We start from the raw sequence: 25,756 nt of genomic DNA, 5'->3' as shown, positions 1-25,756 counted from the left end.
TAACTGAAGGGCAATAGAAAAATATTGAATATTGAAGTATATATTGCTTTGAAAACCAGTAGGAGCAGGCAGACTTATTCTGAAAGGGAGGTGGCAAAAAGGATTGTATATTTATTACTCAATATGAGAGGAACTGATTTGTTGCCCTCAGTGTGTTTAAATATAGAAAAGAAGGAATCCAATAAATAGCCCATCCAGTAGATTAGACCTGAATTTAGTAAGTAAAGATTTAAGAAATAAAGGCATTCTTTTAAATGTGAAGTAGGTAGACCTGGTAGGATGTTCCAGCCACAGATTTAAATATTTCCAGAAGAATGACATTAGTTTTCTGTATGGTGCTTTGGACAAGCCTTCTGCAAACTTGGGAAGTTTTGTTGAAGAGTTTTGCAGAGTGGGGAGGTTAGAATGGAATCTTTGCTAAGATTACATTTGAATAAGAGAGTCACTGGCAGGGTTTTTTAAATGAGATTTGTTTGTATCTGAGAGATGACAGATGGTAATAGTTGCTACTCCACCTCCAAATGTATTAGCACGATCCGATAAAGATGTGTTGATGGATTGGCAAATTGCCAAATGACCAAGACCCCCCCGCTTCTAAGGAAAGTGAACATTCTCTTTATTTTACCCTAGTTTTCTCTCTCTCAATTTCAATATCTAAACATCTTTCTTTATCTCAGTCTTCTTCCGCCTCTCTCCACCAAGTGTCATTTTAATAATTTGTATGGTCTTCAGTAAGACATATTTCAACTGTTTTGTGTAACCTTGTTTCTAAAAGTTTAATGTGCAATTCAGTATAGTTTGGCAAAATGCTGGCTTGATTTAGCAGGAAATGCATAATAAAAATAAAAATTGTTCTGAACAGGGGCCTCCAACATAAGTCTTTCCCAGGGCCCCCAAAATACTTAAGGTTACAGGGTGGATCGCATTGATACATTTTAAAGTTTGTAAAAAATAATTTATCAATGAACGACTACTATTTTCAGATAGCCAGTGGTGTATCAGAAAACACATATTATTTTGGGGGATGCATTATAATCACATGTATAGTCCGCATCCACACATAATCCTTTGTCATAATAAAAAGTGTTAGTATTTGAACATGACTTGTATTTTAGGCCATTTGAATGTAACATGTAGAAATTAACAAAGAAAGTAAATGTGAGTGGAAGAAACTCTAACATGAAGAATTTGTGTTGTGCTATTGACAATCATTCACTTATTAAATGTGTTTATTAACGTGCTATTTTCCATGTAGGTAGTAATATTAATTGAGTCTGCCTTATTTTCTATGCAACCTTGTAAGGCAAATTTGCAATTTTATTATGTTGGCTGAATTTGTGGGCCTGAAATGCATTTTCCCTGGAAGCTCTTGTTTTGTATTTAACAGCTTGAATTACATGTGCGCAGTGGATTTGTTCTTTCTCATGTTTGTGTTGCAGGTGGAAGAAGTATCCTTGTTAGCTAGAATAATGTCATTAGTTTCATGGTCAGGCGAGGAGAGAAGGGGATACATAGTGAGCTTAAGCCAATAAGAAAAATTGTTGCGTTTCACACCAGAGAAGGCCTGGGAATCAAAGTCAACAGTTGCAGTTCAGGAACATAGGTGTCCAGTGGAAACCTACCTATGAGATCTTGTAATGAGCGGATGGCGAGATTCGTCACAGGGCCTCTTGGGAAATGTACCCGTAATAATACGACGCAAGTAGTAAAAGTGCCCCATATCTTCCTTCTCTGCCTTTGGAGAGAGAGCTTTTTGGAACGAGCTCTGTAACTTCATGCTACTTGTCCCATTGATGTGGAGAGACTTCTTAGGAAGACTCCACGTGCTGACACCTTTTACTTCATTCCTCTTCTCAGAATGCTACGGTAGGGATGCTACATTAAGGTTAGAGTAGGGGATAGACGAATGCTTTATTTTCATCAACCCTCGATGCAGGGACATTTATACTTGTGCTCTTTGATCCTCTGCATTCTATTTCTTGAACTAATTCTTCTGTTTATGCTACATAGATTACGCTGGGTGCGCAGATTTGGCTTTATGCTGATTTCAATTTATTTTTACTCTCACATCTTTAGCTGTCTTTATGTTCAGTTATTCCTGGCTTTGTAGTAAATCAAATACCTTATGTAGTTGTCTATGGTTATTATGTGTCTACAGAATCTCCTGTTGGGTTGATTTGGTTACAATAACAATCTTTCTCCTCTCAATGCTTTCATGCTGTTAAAATGAACCATCATATTGTGAGTCTAGAACAGATCTAGAACTTATGGACCCGGCCCTTTCACCAGGTTTCAGTCAAACCGAACAAATCAACTTCATGTTGTTTGCATTGATCAATATTAAAGTGTCACTGAGCGAGAGTTCTTCTCACATTGTGAAGTAAATGTTTTAGGTTAGCGTTGTTAACGGAACTTATGTTGCAACAAAGCTATTACTGATAATAGAGGTGTAGTTTGATATAAATGTCCTCTCTTCAGTACGTCAATCATTTTTATCTTTAAGTGTGAAATCACTAGACGAAATGAAGGGTAACTACAGCAGAGACTTGACAAAAATCTCAAGTATTTGACAGATCCAATTTTGTGGTGCCTTTTAAGCATTATACCAGGTTGTAGGTTATTTAAGGAGCGGATGCATTGGTACGCCTGTGGCACACCTATACATTCATCTGCTGTGCGGCCCCTCAGTGTTCAAGCAAAAACAAGGGATGACATCATATAAAAATGGGGGTAGCACTGAAAGAGCTCAATGAAGCACAGTATTAATTTTACACATTGCAATGGTGAAGAGAAACAGCACTTTAATATCTCTACATCTTAAACACGCTCCTAAAACAGTGAGGATTCGCTATAAATTCAAAGGACCATTCATTTGAGTGGAGCAAGATAAAATGAGAGGAAACATAAACAGACTGATTATAAGCAGTTTAAAGTTCAGAACTATTAGCAGACAAAAATATGTTTCAGAAAACAGCTAAACATTCTTAACACATGCCCTAGATAAGTAAGACAAGAAAAAGATGTCTTGTTTGGCTCACATTGCACAAGCTCTGCTAAACTAGCCATGAATCCAGTACACTCATTCGGCCAAAGGAAACATATCTTCCTAATGGATTACCTCCTAATGCCCATATTGGAAAGAAGGTCCTACAAAGAGGTGAGATTTATCTAGAAGGTCAAGAGTAACCAGAATGGTCTCAGTTTATGTTAGACCTGACATCCTTGTTGTGGGTTTCCCCTCTATTTTTGCCTTTGCCTTCTGTGTTTTTACTGTGTGCTGGACTTTGTTTTTGCTGCTCTAGATTCTTTGGAGACTTTGCCACTGCTATTCAGTGCCAGAGTGCAATTGCTCCTTATGTAAATTGTTGTCATGGATTAGTGTTTCCATAGTTGGCTTATTTGATTTAATGTTAAGTTCCTAGTATTTTTATTTTGTTTTCTTTACTTAAAAAGCGCCCGAATCACCCCATCAGGGTATCTCTGCGCTAAGACCGCCATAATCAACAAAGAAGGTACAAATCAGAACAGTGTAGTTTTCAGTGTGCCTAGGGCCTGTAAATCAAATGCTTTCGTCCATCATTTGTTTGCAGCAACACTTTTCGCCCTAAGTGGGATGGGTATGCCCAGACATGGGTCCCTTGCTCACTGTGCCACTGGATTCAAGCTAGCCTGGCTGAAGAAGGGTGACATACCTTGAAGCCAGTCCCAGGATGCTTGTTTCCGGTTCAGGGAGGACCTGCCCTGGCAATTCGGTCTGGATTGTTCCCCTGAGGCACAGGGTCAAGACTGTTTTGCACATGGCTGGGTCCAAACTGGGGTGGCGGAGTGGGCAAAAGAACAATGGATTCAACCCAGATCTTTTGACTGGTGGAGAATGTTTGCATTGCCAACATTCCTTCCATCATTTCTTTGCTGCAACACTTTTCACCCTAAGTGAGATGGGTATGCCCAGGCGTGGGTCCCTTTCTCACTCTACCACTGGATTCAAGTTAGCCTGGCTGAAGAAGGGTGACATACACTGAAACCGGTTCAAGGATGCTTGTTTCCGGTCCAGGGAGGACCTGGCCTGGCAGTTCGGTCAGGACTCTTCTCATAAGGCACAGGGTCAAGACTGATTTGCATATGGCTGGTTCCAAACTGGGGTGATGTAGTGGGCAAAAGAACGATGGATTCAACCCAGATCTTTTCACTGGGGGAGAATGTTTGCATTGTCAGCATTCTGTCCCTCATTTTTTTGCTACAACACTTTTCACCATAAGTGGGATGGGTATGCCCAGACGTGGGTCCTTTGCTCACTGTGCCACTGGATTCAAGCTAGCCTGGCTGAAGAAGGGTGACATATCCTGACAGCGGTCCCAGGATGCTTGTTTCCGGTCCAGGGAGGACCTGGCCTGGCTGTTCAGTCTGGACTGTTCCCATGAGTCACAGGGTCAAGACTGATTTGCATATGGCTGGTTCCAAACTGGGGTGGCGTAGTGGGCAAAAAACGATGGATTCAACCCAGATCTTTTGAATGGGGTAGAATGTTTGCATTGTCAGAATTCCGTCCATCATTTGTTTGCTGCAACACTTTTCGCCCTAAGTGGGATGGGTATGCCCAGACCTGGGTCCCTTGCTCACTGTGCCGCTGGATTCAAGCTAGCCTGGCTAAAGAAAGGTGACATACCCTGAAAGCGGTCCCAGAATGCTTGTTTCCGGTCCAGGGAGGACCTGGCCTGGCAGTTCGGTCTGGACTGTTCCCATGAGGCACAGGGTCAAGGCTGATTTGCATATGGCTGGTTCCAAACTGGGGTGGCATAGTGGGTAAGAGAATGATGGATTCAACCCAGATCTTTTGACTGGGGGAGAATGTTTGCCTTGCCAGCATTCTGTCCATAATTTGTTTGCTGCAACACTTTTCGCCTTAAGTGGGATGGGTATGCCCAGACGTGGGTCCCTTGCTCACTGTGCCACTGGATTCAAGCTAGCCTTGCTGAAGAAGGGTGACATACCCTGAAACCGGTCCCAGGATGCTTGTTTCCATTCCAGGGAGGACCTGGCCTGGCAGTTTGGTCTGGACTGTTCCCATGAGGCACAGGATCAAGACTGATTTGCATATGGCTCGTTCCAAACTGGGGTGGCGTAGTAGGAAAAAGAACTATAGATTTAACTCAGATCTTTTGACTGGGGGAGAATGTTTGCATTGTCAGCATTCTGCCCATCATTTGTTTGCTGCACCGCTAGTGGGCTTGCAGCACTTATTGTGCCACCCACACAAGCAGCCTTGCAAAAGGGTCTCAGGCCTGCCATTGCAGTGTCTTTGTGCAGTCTAGTGATGCCATGTTGACCTGGCAAGTGCAGCCACTCGCCAGGCCCTAACCTTCCCTTCTCTTACATGTGAGGCAACCCTAAGGTAGGCACAAGGTACCCCTGGGGCAGGGTGCAGAGTATGTGAAAGGTTTGATATTCCCTGATGTGTGTGGCATGTCCTAATAGTAAAATACTGTCAATTTTGTTTTTCACAATCGAAAGGCTATCTGTCCCTTAGGATAGAATAAACAGTTTACTTATAACATCTTAAAAGTATAACTGCCCATTGGAACAAGGTAGGAAAAGGGAATTTAGCATGCCCGAACTCAGAATCTAAAGGTGCATCTTTTAATAACAATGATTTTACATTTCGGTTTTGACAATACCACTTTTAGAAAGTGTGTATTTTCTTGCTTAGCCATCCAGAGTGCCTCCCCTGTTAGGGTTGTGTACTGACTGTCTGGCTTTGGAGTGACAGGGGCTGAGGATGTGCATTCTGTTCAGAATGCCACTTGATATGGGGGGTGACTTGTGGGCCTGCAGCACTGATTTTGCCACCTACTTAAGTAGCCCTTTAAACATGCCTAAGGCCTCACATTGCAGAGCCTGTGTGTGCAGTTTTAACCAGCCATGTCGACGTGGCAAAATAAGCCTCTTGTCTGGCCCAACCGTTCCTTTGTAAGGTAGAGCATTCAAGACCTATTCTATATACTTTAGTGTATACATAAAGTACTTTGTGTAAGTACTTTGTGGGCTCTGGAGATCAGCCCTAGGACTTGTTTGCTTCAGCTTAGGGACTTTTTTTTCTGTTCAACTGCCTCGTTTTGTCTTGATAGAAAACAACCAGTAGAGGTCAGTAAAATACCAGAATTGCTTTGTGCTGCAGGACTTTATTTTTTTTATTTTTCTAGTGAAATGCCTCTTTTTAACTTTATTGATAGAAAACTTCCAGCAGAGAACAGTAAAATACCAGAATAACTTTAGCATTGTCTAGATTCCAGTCCATAGAAATTGTCTTCCACGAGCACCTGTAGACAATAGAAAAAAATTCAAATCTTATATTTTCAGTGATATGACCACCCAAGGCCCTGATATTATAATAAAGACATAGCTTTGGACTATACCATTTCTAGCTGAAAGGCAATATTTCTCGCCATGTGTTCTCATACCTGGCATGTCTCGCAGTTTGGTGCTTATTTTCCCTCCATGTTAAAGAACAGTAGATGTTTCAGCACCCAGGCTAATGTGCTACATAGCTAAATACATATAAGGTCCCAAAGGCGAGACCGATTGCATTGCAAATGTTTGAATTACATACATGCCACCCCTAAGGTAGGCCCTGGATAGCCCCTAGAGCAGGGTGCAGTGTCTTTAATAAGTTGGTTATGTACGTTTAAGTTTTACATGTCCTCGTAGTGAAAAACTGGGAAGAGATGATTGGTTCATATTTGGTGTCTCTGGAATCCTACTTTTAAATCCTAACTTATAGTGAAGTCAGATTTTAAATTACAAATATAACTTTCAGAAAGTTCAAGGTACATTAAAACAACTTCTTTTTACCGGCATTTAAAGGGTTAAAGGCAAGTAGAGAATAAAGTAGTTGTTTACATTTTATGAATGATCTTCGTTCACAGAATTACACACATTTAAAAGTGTGCATGTGGTGCTTTAAAGCTACAGTAGAAGGAGTCCACTGACATATAAAATCAACGAACTGGTGCGGCTGCTCCTACTCCAAGAATCAGGTACACATTAAATCAGTGATAGATATGAAAGAAAGGTAGTTTGGGGTTGATGCTGTTGTTGCATCACGTTTTTCATTGTTTGTTGTTTTAGAATATCCCGATCATTTGTTTGAAGCCCTGACGAGAGTCCCAGTACTATCCAGCCTGGGTCTTGAAATGTGTTGCCATTTCGAGAGGCATTTAGTTAAATCTAAATGCATTTAGTGTTGAATGTATTAAAGATTAATTTATTATTTCTAACACTTTTGTAATATTCTTGCTGAAATAACAAGTTTAGTCCATAAAATTGGACACTTTTCACAAATACTTTTGTGTTTTTCCTAGATGATGCAAGCTTTCAATGTTTTTTGTATTTGTTTCATGTTTGTATTCATTCAGTGATCTTGTCGCTTGTTCTAATTTGTTGCAAATAATTCTTATTTTGACATATGTTCAAATTGTTTTTGACTGTGAATTGTGTCATTTATATGTGCTGATTTCTGTGTCAATTTGAGAAATATGTGTTTCTTTTTCAGTCTTTTGAAAAAATTGTTTTTCAGCAGTTTAGAGACTACTTGTTAGAACTGGGGGTCTCTAGTTGGCAGAGGTAGGTACCAATGTCCAAATAGGGATTCTTGCTTCATGTCAGGGTAAGGAGGAAACCCTCTGAGATAACCCCTGCTCACCTTCTTAGGTAGCTTGGCACGAGCAGTCAGAGCTAATCAGAAGGCAATGCATAAAGTATTTGTACCAACACTCACAGTAACACAGTGAAAACACCACAAACTGACTTCACAACAGTTTAGGAAAATAAAGGTATTTAATCTAAACTACACAAGACCAAAACGACAAAAATCCAACATACACAGTTCAAGAATATGGTTGCGAAAGAGATCGTTAGGTTGCGATCAAATAATCCACAGTTGCGTGAAAAGTTCACAGTTGCGTCATGTTTAGCCAACAGTACCCTTAAGTGCGACAAACTTCCAAAAGCAGAAGCTGGTGCAGTGGAAAACAAGCGATGCGTTGCTCCTGAGACCTTGGGGAGGCATTGGTGACAACCCCGCTGCAGCAGCGGGCGTGTTGCGACAAATCCGGTCTGAATGGGGAGGAAGGCCACTTGTAGGGATTCTGGTGCATAGGTTCCATAGGAAGTTTGTTCTCGCAAAGGTACAATGCGATGATCTCGTAGGGGCTGCGACGATCTCCGGGGCGACGATGCGCGATCCAGCGGTGATCCTCTCTCTCTCACAGACGATGTTCGCAGCGACGTGATGCGGTCCGCAAGCAAGCGGTCTCTCAACTTAGTTTCCAGCTTCCCAGCGCATGTACGACTTCCAGAGGCACCACGACTGGCCCAAGCACTCTAGGAAGGACAGAACTCTCTCAGCAGAGTTCAGGGAAGCTGGGGGTGAAGTTCTTTTGTTCCTGGGACTTCGGAAAACAGGGAGCCAGCTCTTCTCAGGCCCTTGGAGATTCCTTCAAGACAGGGAACACAGCACAACAGCTAAGTCCTTTCCCTCTCCTTGGCAGCAAAGCGACAGCAGGTCAGTCCAGCAGAGCAACAGCCGAACAGTCTTCCTTCTTCAGATTCAGCTTTCTCCTTGGCAGAGGTTCCTTCTTGGTTCCAGGATGTCTAATTTTCCATAGTCAGGGGTCCTGTACTTATACCCCTAAAAGTCTTTGTTCTCTTTGTGCAAGTGGGCCCTGAGCCCGGTTCGAACCAGTTCTGGGTGTTCCTTGAGCACTTTGTTTTTCTGGCTTCTCCCCCTTCCTTTCAGAGTGAGGGGCAGGGTCGTCAGCTGCCCAGCAGGAGGTGGAGCCAGCATTGTGGAATGCAGGCACAGCACTATTCCAGCCCAGGTGCAATCTCCTCCCACCACTCAAGTTGCAAATGCCGTCATTCAGCCTAGGGCTGACTCAGCCAGCTTCCTGGAGAATCCCCAGCCCCTGTCACTCCCAAACCAGACAGTCAATCCACAAACAGGCCAAGGCACACAGAAAGGTCAGACAAGAGAACAGCAACTTTCTAAAAGTGCTGTTCTCAAACACAGGATTTAAAAACAACCTTTCCTAAAAGATGTGTTATTAAATTCTGAGTTCAGGGATACGAGTCTCTTATGTCCTATCTCGCTCCTATGGGAAGATATGCTGGTAGCCACTGTAACCAGCATCCCCTATGATAGCCTATGGAGCGAGATAGCCTTGCAGTAGTGAAAAACAAAAATGGCTGTAATTCACTGCCAGAGCATGCCACCTGCACAAGTACATGCTCTACCTTTTATATATACTGCACCCTACCCAAGAAGGTACTTTGGGCCTTTCATAGGGGTGACTAATGTGTACAGAAAGGGAAGGGTTAGGCTTGGCCAGTGGGGACACTGACCAGGAGGACATGGCAGCTCACAGACTGCACACAGGCACTGCGGGGGCAGGCCTGAGATACCATTTTAGGGCTACTCGTGTGGGGGGCACAATCCGTGCTGCAGGCCCACTAGTAGCATTTGTCATCACCAGCCCTGGCACACCCAGTGCACTTTACTAGGGACTTTGTGGTGATACAAATATGCCAATCATGTTTATCCAATCATAATAACAATTTACACCGGGAGCACTTACACTCTGACACTGATCAGCAGTGGCAGAGCGTCCAAAGCATCTAAACCAGCAAAAACGAAATCCAGCACAGCATCAAAAATACAGGAGGTAGGGGCAAAAAGATAGGGGTAACCACGCCAAAGATGCCAGGTCTAACACTACTTAATAAAAATTCTATTCAGACAGATAAAAGAATAGTCTGCCCATAACTGCATAAATAGTAGGAGTGTAGGCTAGTACAGTGTTGTATTTTGAATTTTGAATAGCCCTACCTGGTACCGGTCCTTTGGGCTTTACCTCTATTGTTGTTAGTACTTTTAGAAAGTTGGCATTTTCTTGTCTTAGCCTTTTGGTGCCTCTGATGTTGCTGGCAGTTGGGCTTTGTGTATTTCTCCTAGACAGCCACACACATTGGGAGCTTAGGTCTGACTGTATGGGCCATCACCAACAGGAGGAGCTGGGCCCAGCCTCACTTGCACCTAAATAGGCTGTGTCCATCCTCCACACAAAGGGCTGCATACCCCCTGTAGTTAGTCTGGAACCGGGGCTAGAAGGGCACAGGATCTATACATTTTTGAATGGCATGCCTCTAGAAGCTCTCCATACTTCAAAGGCACAACTGTGTATGAAAGAAGGACCTGCTTTGCCGCTACAAGGACTGCTGAATTGCTGCTCTACATGGCACTGCTTCCGTGCTGGGCTGACCTGTTGCCTGCTGCCCTCTTGCCTGAGTGAGAAGAGCTTGACCAGTAACTCCATCTTGAGCCCAGGGTGATGCTCTTCTTGCTCCTTGCAGCCCTCTCCAATGTGAACAGAACTCGTGGCACAGAACTTGAGAAGGTAAAAATTCAACAGGAATAATCTGGGACTGTATTCAGCCTGCGCTTCATTATGGTCAGACTAGACTTTTGACTTTGACCCAGTCAGCACGAACAGATAATCCCAGTTGGTGCTTTTGGGTGCTTATTTTACAGTTTATTTTTTAAGAATTATTAACTCCTGTTTTACTAGTTGGATTTTTGTCGTTTTTGTCTTGTTTTATGTATTAAATAAGCTCGTTTTTCTAATCTGGTGTGGGATCTTTTTGTGGGGTGCTTTCACTGTTTTACTGTTTTACTGTTTGGAGTGTTGCACAATACTTTAGACAACGCCTCTAAGTTATGCCTGACTGCTCTGTGGAAAGCTTCCAGGGGGTAGAGCATGGGTTAATTTGGGATTTGCTTGTGCCTCACCCTGACTAGGATAGTGGTTGCTGCTTGACCAGGGCTCACACCTCCGTCAACCAGTAACTCAATTTCTAACAGAGACCAATATCCATCAGATAGTCAAAGGAGGTCATGGTATCCTAGATGTTAGTAATCTGTTAGCATGAAAGTTATCCTTCTTCGAGAATTCCAACTGCAATCCAACTATACCAGTGTTAGAAATGAGGGTCTCTAGTTGGCAGTGGTATTCACCCTGTCGAAGTTGGGACCCTTCTTTCTAATCAGGGTAAAGGAGTCACACACCCAAGATAACCCCTGCTCAACCCCTTGGTAGCTTCTCACAAGCAGTAAGGCTTATCTCAGCGGCAAGTAGTATAGTTATTTGTACAAAACACACACAGTAACATAGTGAAAAACACTAAAAAAGGACAAACACCAGTTTAGAAAAATAACCAATCTTTATCTAAACCAAACAAGACCAAAATGACACAAATACAACATACATACATCAAAATATCACTTTTAAAAGGTTTAGTCACTTCTGCCTATAGAACTCCATGTATGCTGTGATTTTACAGAAAGTACCTTGGATGCGTCAAAATGCACAAGGAAAAACAGCCACAGAGGAAGGAAGCATCGGAAAACACAGCAATGCACCAGTTCTTAAGTGCTTAAGGAAGTGAGGCGTCAGTTCTGCTGCATGTAGGAGAAGTGTTGTGTCGGTTCCAGACTGTAAGGAGAAGCAATGCGTCAAAATCTGAAGATGGTTCTCGTCTGTGGGTGATGCAGTAGAAAACCTGGCCCACAGGTGCGATGTGATGAATCCGGATGCGCTGGAGGTCAAGACGGTGTGTTGTTTTTTTTCAGCCGCACAACAGGAACTGGGTCAGAGTCAGTGCGGTGGTCTTGGATTTCTGAGACACGATGCGCTAAACTCTGCCTGCAGAGGTTCCTCAGGCTGTGAACAGGCACTATATCGATCTGTTCAGCTGCACAGCGGCGGTGCATGAATACTTCTCCTGCACATTGGTGCTGCATCAGAAAAATAGGCGCAGGAACGACACCACTTGGCAGGTCAGAACTCCCAGCAGTGGAGTTCAGGGATGCTGCAAGGCAAGTCTTTGATGGCCCTGAGACTTCCAATAGGATGCAAGCACACACAGGCCCTTGGAAAACCTTGGAAATGCCGGATTCAACAAAGCAAGTCCAGTTCTTTCACTGCCCACACACAGAAGCAGCAACTTCAGGCCAACCCAGCAATGCAACACACAACAAGGGGCCAGTACTCCTCCTGAAAGCTCTTCAGTTCTTCTTCGCGGCAGGGTCCTCAATCCAGAAGTGTTCTGAACATGTGGGTCACAGGTCCAAAACCTTTACCCCTTTTGGCCTTTGAAGTAGGCATACTTCAAAGGAAAGTCTTTGTTGTCCGCAAGATCCTGCCTTGCCCTGCTGTGGCTCCAGACAAGCAACAGGGGGGTGGGGACTGCATTGTAAGAGGCCAGGCAGAGGCCTATTCAGGTGTCAGTGACAACTCCTCCCACCACTCTAGATCAGGAAGGCCTATTAGCCTAGGGCCATCAGGATATGCAGGGCACACCTTATCTCCCTTTGTGTGACTGTCTAGATTGAATGTACAAACAACACAGCTGTCAGTCTAAACCAGTTGACTTTCTAAAAGTGGCATTTTCAAACACACAAATTTAAAAAACAACTTTCCTAAAAGATGTGTTTTTAAATCCTCAGCTCAGAGAGTCCAAACTCCACATCTCTATCTCTACCTAATTGAACGTTACACTTGTAAACATGTTCCCATTCATCTCCAATGATAATTTATGGGAGAGCTAGTCCTTGCAGTAGTGAAAATCGAAATTGGCAATATTTCACTATCAGGACATGTAAATCACACTAGTACATGTCCTACCTTTCATAAACACTGAACCCTGCCATAGGGGTACTCAGGGCTTACCTTAGGGGTTACATATAGTAAAAGGAAAAGCTTGGGACTGGCAAGTGGTTGCACTTGCCAGGTCGACATGGAAGTTGAAAACTGCACTCACAGACACTGCAATGGCAGGCCTGAGGCACGTGTACAGGGCTACTCATGTGGGTCACACACCCAGTGCTGCAGGCCCACTAGTAGCATTTGATTTACAGGCCCTGGGCACACACATTTGCACTTTACTAGGGACTTACCAGTAAATCAAATATGCTAATCATGGATAGCCAATCTTATATATATATATATATATATATGTGTGTGTGTGTGTGTGTGTGTGTGGTTGGGTGTGTGTTTGTGTGTGTGTGTGTGTGTGTGTGTGTTTAAGTTGATGAAATCCAAAAGTAATGTTTGCTCCTGGGAGGTCTGGTTCGAGCAGAAAATGTATCAAGAAAACTGTGAAACTAGATGTGTGCTGCTGGCAGGTGATGTGCAACCAATGTTCATTGTGCAATTTTAGAAGCTGTGTGTATAATACACTGAGCTTGTATCTCTTGTAGCTTGTATCTCTTGTTTCTTTTGCATACAAGGCAAAACATGACATACATTTTTCACATAGATGACCCTGGGCTTAGTTCATGGTCAAACCTCTAGTACTCAAGAGAATCACCTGTAATTTTTATCAGGCTGACCTCCACAATACTGTATTGCAGCCAGCACACGTGTTGGATAATGTCCTCGAGCACACAGCCCTGTCCTCTTTGAACTTTAGTCATATTGCAAATGATTGCTGCAAATTTGCCATACAGCTGCACATGTTATACAATCTAGCTCCTGCTAGCAGACTGCAGCGGATGTTTTCCAGATGAGGACCCATTATTCACATATTGAGTAGAGGCATGAAGTGTGGTGTCAGTCTGCGAATAAATAATAGACAACAGTATCTATTAGGAGGTTCCCTCACTATGCCCATAAACAGAAGCATAGGAAGACTGGAGGGGAGTAGGCTTCAGATTTTCGTACAATCAGGCAGTCTTGTAATGTTTAAATATTTTATATGACAAGCTTGGTGCATGAGGGGGCTTAAGGGGCAATGGAAAGGGAGAGGAATGCAGAATGGTGGCAGTACAAAGAGAGGAAACACAATATTTGGTTAAATAACTAATATTATTGAGGACTTTCAAAACTTAGAGTGTGTGTGTGCGTTTTTATCTGTGTGTATGTAAAAAATAATCCTACTGAAATCCGACTGTCATCTCACAATACCAAATGTGAAAGCACCTGTGCTCAAGTGTTTATCAGAAAATACATTTGTTGGAGGGGGGTGGGGGGGTGTAACACCTCAAACGCCAGCCCCACCCCCTCGAAGCTATGTCGTTGCCCATAAAATAGATCAGTAGTAGCTTAATTCACCTACTACAAAGATCAGCTTCCTACACTGAGGGGCTTATTTATGGAAGCCCGGCATCCCGTTTCACCAGGTAAAATGGTGCATGCGTGATGCAGCGTTCTTACTCAGATTTATGGAGCCACGCAAGGCAAGCCTGAATGGCTGTGAGTGGCCAAAAAAATCTTGAGTTAGGCGAGGCAGCGCAAATAACTGTGACACCTTACTCTGCCTCCGGGAGGAGTTCCATGGGCATTGCAGTGGTCTTCCCCACACAACACTCATGGATTTGGAGAGGTGAGGCATAATGAGGAGATATTATTTTCTCCTCGGTTTTTGCTCTTTCTATGTGCACTGCATTCTGCAGCACACATGGAAAGAGGAAAATGCCTCTTAGGATTGTTTTTGTGCAGGAAGGTGCCCCTTCGTGCACAAGAACAATCCTGCCTGCGAACGAGTCAAGGGCGCCTATGTTGGCGCTAGGCTGCCAAAACGGATGTATGTCGTTACAACGCATGCTTTTTCCATGCATGCCTTTACAACGCAGGTTTTACAACTCAAGTCGTGACTTGCGTTGGGGGGCGCTGGATAGTGAATAGTTTAATTTACTATTACAACTCCAGTCCCTGTGGATAGTAGGGAAGGTTTTGGATAGTAAATTAAACTATTCCCTATCCTACAGCGCCCTCCAGCGCAAGTCGTTGTAACGACTTGCGTTGTAATTCCTGCGTTCTAAAGGTACTGCGTGGAAAAAGTTTCTTTGTAAAGGATGTTTCCCGCCAAAATGGCACCAGCTCAAAGGGAAAGTACAGGAATGCACCGTATTGCTTAAATACGGTGCATTCCTGCCCTTTCACCTTGGCATAGCAGGACAGAACAGCAAGCTGCCTTGCTGGGCCTTCCTACACCAAAATCCTATAAATATGCTCTTCAGTGTTTCATCCTTTTGAAATCAATGAAATAGGCACAGCTGAAGTGATTAATACGTAGTTAAGGCCCAGAGATTTGATGAAAAGACTATAATAAATAAGAATAATACTGTTATTAAAATGAGTAGTATTAATATTAGTAGCAGTTGTATCATTTAGCAGTGGGTAGACACAGCAAACGAGCAGAAGTATTCCAAAACTGCGAGCCCGTACATTCATGTCTTTTTCTCCCCCGCAGGTCAACTTGACGAACAACATTATCGATAACCTCATTCCGGGCGCACAGTATCAAGTGACGATTTATCTGCGGAAAGGCCCTTTGATTGGTCCACCGTCAGACCCTTTAACATTTTCTATTGGTAAGCTCTCTACGCATCATCTCTTTTGTTGAAATAGTGCACAGTTGTAATTGTTTTGGCCAGGTGGGCGATGTCAAATGCATGTGACATAGTCTTTTTTTCCTTTTATTTAATAATTTGGTTTCTCCTTGACAAGACGGGTATGGCAGGGAGGAGGCAACAGTATCTCATTACTGTCCTAACGTGAAAACGTAATTAGGCTTGATTTGTATACCACAGGTGGAAATCTCAATCTACCAGTTTATATTACAAGGGATTCCTACCAGATCCACTAACACCATTATGGTCTTTGGACAGCATATTATATGCATCCCTCTGAAAAAAATAAGATAACCTCCACTGGAGAGGCCATTAAGCGCTTGTCACCAGCTCAAAATGCTCCTCAAATCTAAATTTCCTGTAGCATTTTAGTGTTTGTCCCATCCTCACATTTTTTTTGTTTAAATTTGTTTATTGGGTTTTTGTTTGCATTTTACAACCAACATAGCAGTGATTATACGGTACAGTAATACATGACCATAGGTACATTGTTCCAAAGAAAGCGCTCAGTGTTCTGCCCCCTTCGGCGGTCTTGTGTACATCAAACATGCCCAACCGTGTGATCTAATAGCGTTTACCTCATGATCTCCTATAGGTTCAGCTGTTCACCCCTGAATAGAGGGAAGACTGTCAGTGACGAGTGGTCTGCTATTCTCGGCATGGTAGTGACCTCGTGGTGTAGCAACTGGTATGTGGTCGTCGCAGGGAGCGCCGACAGAGTCGGCGCGGTCCACAGCTTCATGTGTTGTCATGACATCGTCATCTATAGGTCTCTTCCCAATGTATCTGTGGTGGGTGGTATACTCCCTCCACACTGAACTTTCTAACTCTTTCAAAAAACTTTAGGGGCCAACTTGGTGGGGTGAGGGGGGAAGGCTAGGGGGGAGCGGATGGCGAGTCGCTGCGCTGGAGTGAAGTGTCCGCGCTCCTGCACTTGGCAGGATTTGTAGCTGGTCTGCTGGCATCTCCTCCAAGGACTTCCACATACAGAAGCCTTGTCTTCCCTGTAGAACTGCTACGCAGGACCTTCCTCTCGCCCTGGTGATGTTTAATATGGCCTAAGGTGTTCCCAACCTCTTGATAACACTCTGTCTAGTTCTGTGCTCATTTCTGTTTTTGACTCATGGACAGATTCAACCCTACTGCCAGCTCCTTGCTGCACACGAAGGGCCTGATTATGAGCTTGGGAATGGGTTACTCATCACGAAGGGGACGGATATCTCGTCCGCCCTATTACGAGTTCCATTATATCAACTCGTAACATGGCTGGCGAGATATCCTTCATGTTTCTGATGGAGTAACCTGTCCGACAAACTCGTAATCAGGCCCCAAGCGTCATTTCCCCACATAGATTAAGCCTGTCCCTGTTAATAATGGTGGGACATCTGCCCTTTTCTACTTTGAATTGGTCTCCAGGTACGCTGAAGGGGGGAATGGGGCTAAGCCATCTTTGTAAGTGATAAGGAGTGAAGCAAAATATTTTCCACACCACCAGGATCTCAAAAGCAACAACATCTTTCTCTGCAAACAAAGAGCTGGGGTCTGCTAAAATGCTCCCAGACAGGGATCACTCTTTTCTTCAAAGTCAGCATGCCTCAAATTCCACATCTAAGGTCAGGAACTACATTACAGCTACCTCTATATTGATGTCCTTTCACTGTTCAGCATCTTCTGTGTTTTAACCCACTCTAGTCATGCTGTTTTAAAATTAAGACTGTTCAGCTGTTCAGCTGTTTACCTGCTGACAGTTCATTTCCAGGCTGTAGTCTCAAGAGTCCCACAGATTCTGTTTTATTAAAAAAAAAAGGTGTTTACATTTTCCTTGATTGGTAGTCAGAGGTCACGAGAGGTCACTTCCTGAGATGGCATCGAGGGTTCACAAAGATGTTGCTACTCCTACCATTCCGGCCAATAGCACCACTGTGGGGTCTCATACAACTTGAGGGCTGCAGAGAATAATTGTATTTTTAGCTCCTGAACTGGAGGACGCTAGACGTTCATTCAATTCCCATCCATTCACTGGACTCTGTTTCGCGACTCAGATCGCCTTCCAGTTTGAGGCTTTTCGTGTTACAATTGCCCGAGTTGCTGCAGGTTAAATTGCCAACGATGAATCTCGGAAAAACAGAGGTATTAGCATTTTGTAACAAAAAGTAGACAGGGCTTGTGGTGAGGATCACACTCTTGAACGTTCAATGGAATGGGAGAGCGTAACCATCTTCTGTGTTTATTATTTATTTAGCCTTTTTATATATCATGTACAAGGCGCAAAAGCATAGTAGTAAAGGAACAGTTTCCTATAGGAAGACAGATACATTGATAAAAGCGTCATATAATGGTACCGTCAAGAGGCAAGACGTCCATATGACTAACAGACCTAAGTGTACACAAGTAAATACTAACAGAGCACATTATGAAGTGAGCCTGTCAGAGAAGTAAAAAGAGATCGGCAAACCCACATCCTCTTGAAGTCAAAAGTGCAGGAAAACAAATCCAAGCCTGGATCATACCCAAAAGGTTCAACCATAGACGTTTTAAAGCATGGGCAAAGAGGGCTCTGGCACAGGGCCCCAGCCTTTCAGGGGTGTCTTGTAGATCCAGTTCTGTTCCACAGAGAGTCTGCCTAGATGAAATTAATAATTCTTAAACAGATTGTTTTAACTATCACTTTGCTCTAATTTATTGTTTTATATGATTGATGTGTGAGAGTCTACTACAGACATTTTGCAGAGAAATGTTGTGCTTATCTTTCATGCAACATCCCAGTGGTGTAGCTATTCTAGTTGACACCTGTGGCGGTCCCTGTGGTGCCCGCCCTGAAGTTGTAAGTAAGAGTGTGGGGGTGCTGGTGATACCTGCGGCCGCCGCCCCAAGGTCGTGCTGTGTGTAAGAGGAGGCTGGTAATGCCGCAGGTAAGAGCGGGGGGGAGGCTGCCGCCCCCAAATCTCGTGTTGCCCGGGGCCGTCCGCCCCCTCTGCGGATTCCTGCTGCGCCACTGCGACATCAATAAAAACTATTCTTTTAGCTCAAAACAGGACCTCAGATATGAAAAATGAGAGTGGGTCATAGAGATTATTTGCAGTCATTTTAGTGCACTGCTACTGTATTACAATATTGAAAACACATCCCTATCCCTGAATTTTAGATGCAAACACATTTAGAATTTTGACGAGCCTGCCTGTACACTGTCAATGGCCTGGCAAAAGAGGGCATGAAAGAGCTGAAATTGAATCATACTTTCTGAACAGGGGCCCCCAAATACATTTGGGCCAGGGCCCCCAAAATCCTTAAGATGCCTCTGGGTTCAACTCATTGGTGAGATGTCAAACAAGTGTAAATGGCTGGACGTAATAAGTTTAGCACCCCTTAGGCACAGCTGGACGTGCCATTTATTCCCCTGCCCATTTCCCCCGTGAGCTGGGACCCGCCTATCGGAGGCTGTTTTGGAGAGCCCCACCCCCTTACTAATGTAAAATAAGGCAGCATGTTTAATGTAATTATCTGTGTCCAAACATAGCAGCGATCTCTCATTTTGAACGGTTGAGTGTAGGGAGGATTAAGTCAAAATAATGTTGCTGTTACCCAAATCTGTCCACAATTCAGAAACAGGCAGCACTAAATCACCCGATACAAGCTTCACCAAAAATATAGAACCACCAAGTGTTGCGGTACACTGTCAATACTATGCATCAAATGCGTTCAACAATATGTGTATGTTTAATTTTAGATCCTACAGGAATTAAAGATTTGGTGCTTTACCCCGTGGGGCCCACGGCTGTGGTTCTGAGCTGGAGCAGGCCCTCCTATGGGGTATTCCGGAAGTACATGGTGGAAATGTTTTTCTTCAATCCGGTGACAATGACGTCGGAGTGGACACCCTACTATGAGATCGCAGCTACTGTCTCTTTAACGGCGTCAGTGGTAAAGTACCTGCACATACTCTCACTAACAGTAAACATATATTGAAAGTGACCTAAACACTGCTGAGAATGGTCTTTAGATGATGTTGAGATACCCGTATAGCTGAAAAATCTTTCTTAAGAGTTCATTTAGCTATTTTAAAACAATTACCTTCTTCAAAGATAGCATCATTTTTGGAAAGTGCACCCACTAACTGAGTTGCCATATGGGATAAACGATTCAGGAGTAGAAATATAATTGAAAAAAAATAGTCATGTATGCTATTTTTATTTTATTTATTTCAAGTTATTACGAATCCTATTTTTGGTTTCTAAAGTTAGAAATGATACATTATCTTTCCATATATCATTAACAGTGTATGTTTTCAGAATATTTCACTTCGTTTTCTAGATAAAGCACGTAACAATCGTCTTATAAAAGGTTCATTTTATTACAGTATACAAACATTCAAACTAACTTCAAATTCCATTGTTATTCTACACCAGAAGAAATGCTAAATAAAATAATCATTATAAGCGATTCATTAATGTCCATTGTTGTATGTGAGTGAACCTTGACCAAAATTATTCCATGGTGCTGCTTTCCACCATATGTAGGGGGATATATACAAGGAAGTGGCGGAGCGTGTCGTTAGCCTCCTTGGCTTAAATACACGCTCCACCACTTCCAAAACGCAAGGTTGCACCATATTTACAAGAATGTGGTGCAGCCTTGCGTTTCCCCCTGCGATGGCGTTAAGTTTGGCAACTTAGAGCCAACGCAGGCACCCTTGTACCAGACTGCGTGGGACTGTTTTACACTTTGGTGGATAGAGGTAAATCCGTTGGTCTGAACGAGCGCTTTACTCCTGCCATACTACGGGCCCTCACCCGCTGGCTCAGTAGACATCTCCTTGACAACAGTTCCTATCAATGTATTAAATGTTTGACGGATGGTACAGTCAAAGTGACTGAACTATCTAACAAAACTTTTAACATATTTTTGTGTTTTCAAAAACATAATCCCAAAGCAGGATTTTGTTTTTGAAAATACAAAAACAAATTAATTCCACATCATGGGAGTCCTATACCTTGGTGTGGGGCTCATTTAGCAGGTTTCACTGTCCCTAAAGCTCATGTTTTACCTGGCAGTAAGGTGGACTGAAAACTGACCATTCAACTGCTGACTCTAACTTTGTTGCTGGTCGAATTACAGATAATTTTGCTCACACTTTTATTGCTAAAATGAGTGCCAAATTTGTTGGAATGACAAAACCAACTGTTAAAGTGCCAAGAGGTAGTTTAGTGTATTGTGGATGCAATGTGTGTAAGGTTGTAGCACAAAACAACGGTTCATGAGGCCTATGTATTTGGATAGATAATAGGTAGGATGTCCAATGGCAAATATATGTGTGGGCGTTGAATGTCAGAAGGAGAATCAGAGTCCTAATCTTGACGTGGTTATCAAAGCAGACAATTTTACTGAGTGATGATATTTTTCACAAACAATTTACACATATAAGTGCGCGGTGTACCAAGTGAAATAGAACCTTATAAAGGGAAGGGTGTGTGGATGAGTGGTAAGAAGGTTTCTATGTACAACAAACCACCACAATACGATATGTTCAGCTAATCAATCAGTCCTCTAGTACAATGCTAAAGGTCTGTGAAGGTGGTTCATTTGTAGAATGTGTTGATGATGTTTCGACCCCACGGGCAATGAGGGGGTCTCATCAGGACCTTATGATATGAAACACCTGAGTAGTGCCACTGGACTGCCAATGTGATCAGTGGAAACACCAGGGGATTGTAGTGGCTCAAGACTGGAGTGGTTACCGGTTGCCAGAAGATCCACGTTCAAGTTGCTTTGCATCACCCACAAAGTGATGCAAGGAATAGACCCCTCTTCATCAGGAATAAAATCACCAAGCACATTCATCATAGGAACCTCTGCTCTAGAGTGGCACCTCGCCTCAAAATCCCAAGATACAAGAAAACAACCATGAGTGGCACATCCTACTCTGTTCAAGCAGCCAAAATATGGAACTCTTTACCACCCATAAGATCCACTGATAAATACCTTATCTTCAGAAAACTACTCAAGAATTGGCTCTTCCCCACATAAGCACTATACGCAAACAGAAACATACAGCATATCCCTCTGTATATAAGCATTTATTTGTACTATAGATAGGTACCTATATATGTGCATTGCTCTGTATGAACATGACAAATAACTATGTTAAAAAAAGTGAATGAATAAATAAATACATTTTTAAGTACAACACCTGAAAACCAGAGTTTATAAAATGCATATTTAATCTACTTATACTTACTTCATTTATGCATCTATATACCTTCCATGTACTTGGATCAATGTATTTATTACTTTCCTCCCAAAAAAAGCATATTCAATGCACTACCCTATTTCTCACCCTATACCTCTATCAATATCTTTAAGCAACATCTACTTACTTCCTTTATGCATCTATAAACTTTCCATGTACTTATGGATCTATATATTTATTATTTTCTTCTAATTCAGCATATCTAATGCACTACTCTACTTCTCACCCTATACCTCTCTGAACATATCGTCTGTCTCAACTCTCTGACTCGTCTCAAACCTATTTCTACTACTCTTTCCAATGCACTACCCTATTTCTTACCCTATACCTCTATCAATATATCCTCTACATCCACTCTCGCATTCAAACCCTATACCACTACTATGAACCCCAAAATAGTCTTTTCTAGACTATCCCCTACTCTACCCCTCATTGCACCTTCTGACACTTCCTTTACTACACTGATCTCCCAAAACAAGCCTTTCTAAATTCTTCCCTCTGACTCTTCAACTCCACATCCTTTTTCACTCATCCCAAGCCTCCCACTACTGCTATGACGTCCCCCCAAAAATCTAAATACTTCACTCTTCTATCCCTCCACTATCCTTTTCAATCAAAATGACAGACTAACATGTCCACTTATCAATTTTCATATGTCACTATACTAATTCACCACTAATCCTCTATGGGTTCCGGAGTAGCATGCTACTCGCCGAAAAAGCTCTTCAGCACCCCATCAGGGGTAACAAGCGCTATATAAATGCAAACTTTTTTCCCTCTTCTATGCTTCCGCTATCCTTCTGAATCCAAATAACTGACTAACCTATCCACCACTCAAATTACTTTCATATTTCACTATACTAATTCAACACCAATCCTTCTTGGGTTCCGGAGTAGCTCACCGAAAAAGCGCTTCGACGCCTCATCAGGGGAAGTAAGCGCTTTATAAATGCAATTACAATACATGCTTAAGGTCTGACTACCCTGTCCGTCAAAGTCTAAATGAGACTCTCAGTTTGTTAAAAAATACCACTGGATTAAAATTTCATTGTGCAGCCGAGCACCCCATTTAAAGAACTTTTTTGGTGTAGCAAATCATACTCGTTAAGTACATTTAAACCTAAAACTCTGATATCTTCCCTCCCACCTGGTGAGAAGTCTTCCTTCTATATGTAGCAACTACTGTTCAAAGCTCAGACTTTGCACGCTTCATTGCGGAACCTTTTTCAATTAAGTCAGTAAGACAAGTTTCATAGCTTACGTTGCAACTAATCTACATGAAGTCTGTGGTGTTCTTTAGGGTGCTACTTTGGGAACAGATAGTGCCTGGGCATCTTGGATTCATTTGAAGATCATTTTAAATATGATGTCGATATAGAAGAGAATCTGTTAGATTGGTTTCCCGACAAGTAAGTATATGTTGCCTTCGGTCACTGCACTGGTTGAGGGTACACAAAGTAGTCAGTGTTAAACCAGGGGGGTTTGTGAACATGCAATTGTGCAGGGTTCGTCGATGAATGCATCCATGTTTCGTATACAAGCATGATATAGCATGTGAGCCCTCATTGTGAGCTTCTCATTAAAATCCCCATTATTTCCTTATCCCTTGGCAATCCTGGTAATTTGGAGCATGACATGTGGAATCAGTGTTTCTGCACTGATTCGAGCATGTTTTTCCTCAGGCCTTCCCACAGAGAGTTTGGTGCTTTTAGCAGTAACAAACACAGAACTTATAATTCCGATGGAACACGTAACTTCTGCTACTGAACCTTATTAGAATGTACAGGACACTCATAATTAAGGCAAAAATCATATTTTATGTAGTCAATGAAAAGGGCTGTAAGTGCAGAGGTAATGCATGGTTTCTCAAGATTTCAGGCAAACTGGGCTGACACAATTTGAACATCCTGCTAGTGTTCACATAGAGAGAAAAATTGCACAATTCATCCCTAAAACCCGACACTGCTGGGCATTCATGACATCTTGAAAAATTAAGATTTTGATTTAGGTGAAAAGGTTGAAAAAAATGGTGGAAGTCACTGATTTGATCTATGAAATAGTTTAATATCAAAGATGAATGAAAGATTTTTGTCTTGAATTTGGAGAGAAAAGAATTAGTGAGGGAAAGAACAGGAAACTATGTGATTCCTTCAAGGAGTACTTAGGTAGTGGGAGAAGCGGGCTAGTGGCCTGTTTTAGAGTTTGCCTAATGGATTATTCTGTCACAAAAAGGAAAGATATCCCATTTGCTGCATTACAAGTACAATATATCCAATGGTATTTGTAAATCAGGCCTTAGGTTCTCTTTCTTACCTTAGGATGTTTGCAGCAAACTAAATTAGCCATTTGCACGTCATGACAGCAAGGTGGTTGTAAGTTTTATTAAGAAGATTTCCCTTGCCAAAGAGAGAACCTGCACGAATTTAATTTTACTCTTCAGAACAAAAGGTCAAATATTCCATAGATTAATAAAAGTCTTGGGTCAGGTCAGCATGAGTTTGAGGGCACTTTTACTATGCTGGGAAGCACAAGGACATAGACGTTGGTCAATGGTTGACAAAAACCCCATTCGAGTGTTACATATTCTTCCTTGTTCAATGTATCCAATTTCCATAAAAACATATGCTGAAGCAGAAAATGTACTGTTTAATTGTTAACTCTGGTGATGTCCGTGTGAATTATGTTACTCGCCTTAAATGTACCTATAATAACATTGACCAGTCTAACACAAATAGTTTTCCTTTCCAGAGAATTGCCAATCTGTTGCCAGCATGGTACTACAATTTTCGTGTCACTATGGTAACCTGGGGAGATCCGGAAGTTAGCTGCTGTGATAGCTCCACCATCAGCTTCATAACAGGTACAGCAATGAACAAAAATAGACTTGTTCACTTATCGCACATGTGTTCTCTGCAATGAGGAATGCATGCAACTTAGCAGGCTGGTCAGTTCTACCTTTGTCATGTGGCTCCAGTGCTTTAAGTGGGATAACAAATCTGGGGTTCTCTAACAGAAGTTTTTCTCAAGAGGCATAATTAGGCTTTAAGGCTGTGTGTACTATTTTGAAGCAATTATTTGGTTAACGCCAGACAGTGACTGAGAAAAACTTGCACTATGACTTTAGCAGCAAACGGTTGGATCGCGTCACAAGAGTACATGGAGGGTTTTGAATTGGGCACATTTTAGAGAAGGATATCCTCATAGACGAAGGAGAAATAACTCCATGGGGATACATGCCTGGTGCTAGGATAGAATTAGGAAGCAAACAGGAAAAAGGGATATTGGAAAATTCTGCCCTGAATGAAGTAATTTTATTAGACACATCACGTTACATCAAGTCCCTGTCTTGTCTGAGAAGAATAGGCCAGATTATTGCATCTGGGCACATGACAAGAAAAAATAGATGAAATATTGGATAATGATTTGATCATTTTAAACAGGTACTTCACTCTGTTCTTAGGGTGATTGATTCGAGAGGTCATACTAGCTGAGTTCAGTGAGAAGGACTTACAACATTTGTTTTGTGATTCAGCTGGGTAAAGGACAGAAGAGTTATCATAGTTCTTTGCAATGTTTCATTTCTTTTACCAATGTGTTTACTAAGAGAGAGGCTAGAAGAGGACCACTAAAAGGCCTCGGTGTGAAGTGTTCTTATGAAGAGAGTGGTGAGATTACTTATGATGGCTTTATGGAAGAGTTGTCTTTTTCAAAGAGATGATCAGTAGTAGGCAGGAGCATGAATGAAGCTAGAGGCGATGGAAGTTAGAAAATGTTCAGACCACCCCGAGAGTATGAAGAGTATGTTTCGAATGCAATCTTATTTGTTACGGCCAAGGACCTAGACTATGCCGTGGATAGATTTCCAAGAAATTTAAAGGAGGTCTTAGATGAGAAAAAGGATGGCAGTTGAGATATTTTTGCTTTAGAGGACTCATTCCTCCTGATATTGAACTCTCTAGGAGGATGTCACCTGGACGAGCGGAGGTTGGAGATGATGAGTTCATTGAGCATATTTGTGAAAGAGGATTGGATCCCAGGAGGGT

General features: G+C 42.5%; 1 protein-coding gene across 6 annotated transcripts in view; it reads left to right on the top strand.

Annotated features, from left to right (window-relative positions):
• PTPRO (protein tyrosine phosphatase receptor type O) overlaps positions 1 to 25,756 on the top strand; it is a 1,018,456-nt gene that overhangs the window by 657,223 nt on the left and 335,477 nt on the right. For all 6 annotated transcript variants that reach the window (XM_086920999.1, XM_086920983.1, XM_086921017.1 and 3 more), the window contains exons 8-10: positions 15,307 to 15,427; positions 19,194 to 19,387; positions 24,462 to 24,573. In XM_086920999.1, coding sequence (XP_086777125.1) covers positions 15,307 to 15,427; positions 19,194 to 19,387; positions 24,462 to 24,573 — 427 coding nt within the window. The remainder of the gene's footprint in view (positions 1 to 15,306; positions 15,428 to 19,193; positions 19,388 to 24,461; positions 24,574 to 25,756) is intronic.

This window comes from Lissotriton vulgaris, chromosome 1_1, assembly GCF_964263255.1.
Source record: "Lissotriton vulgaris chromosome 1_1, aLisVul1.2, whole genome shotgun sequence".
NCBI classification, from domain to species: Eukaryota; Metazoa; Chordata; class Amphibia; order Caudata; family Salamandridae; genus Lissotriton; species Lissotriton vulgaris.
Note: the sequence above shows the minus strand (reverse complement) of the source record. Positions and strands in the feature narration are given on the sequence as shown.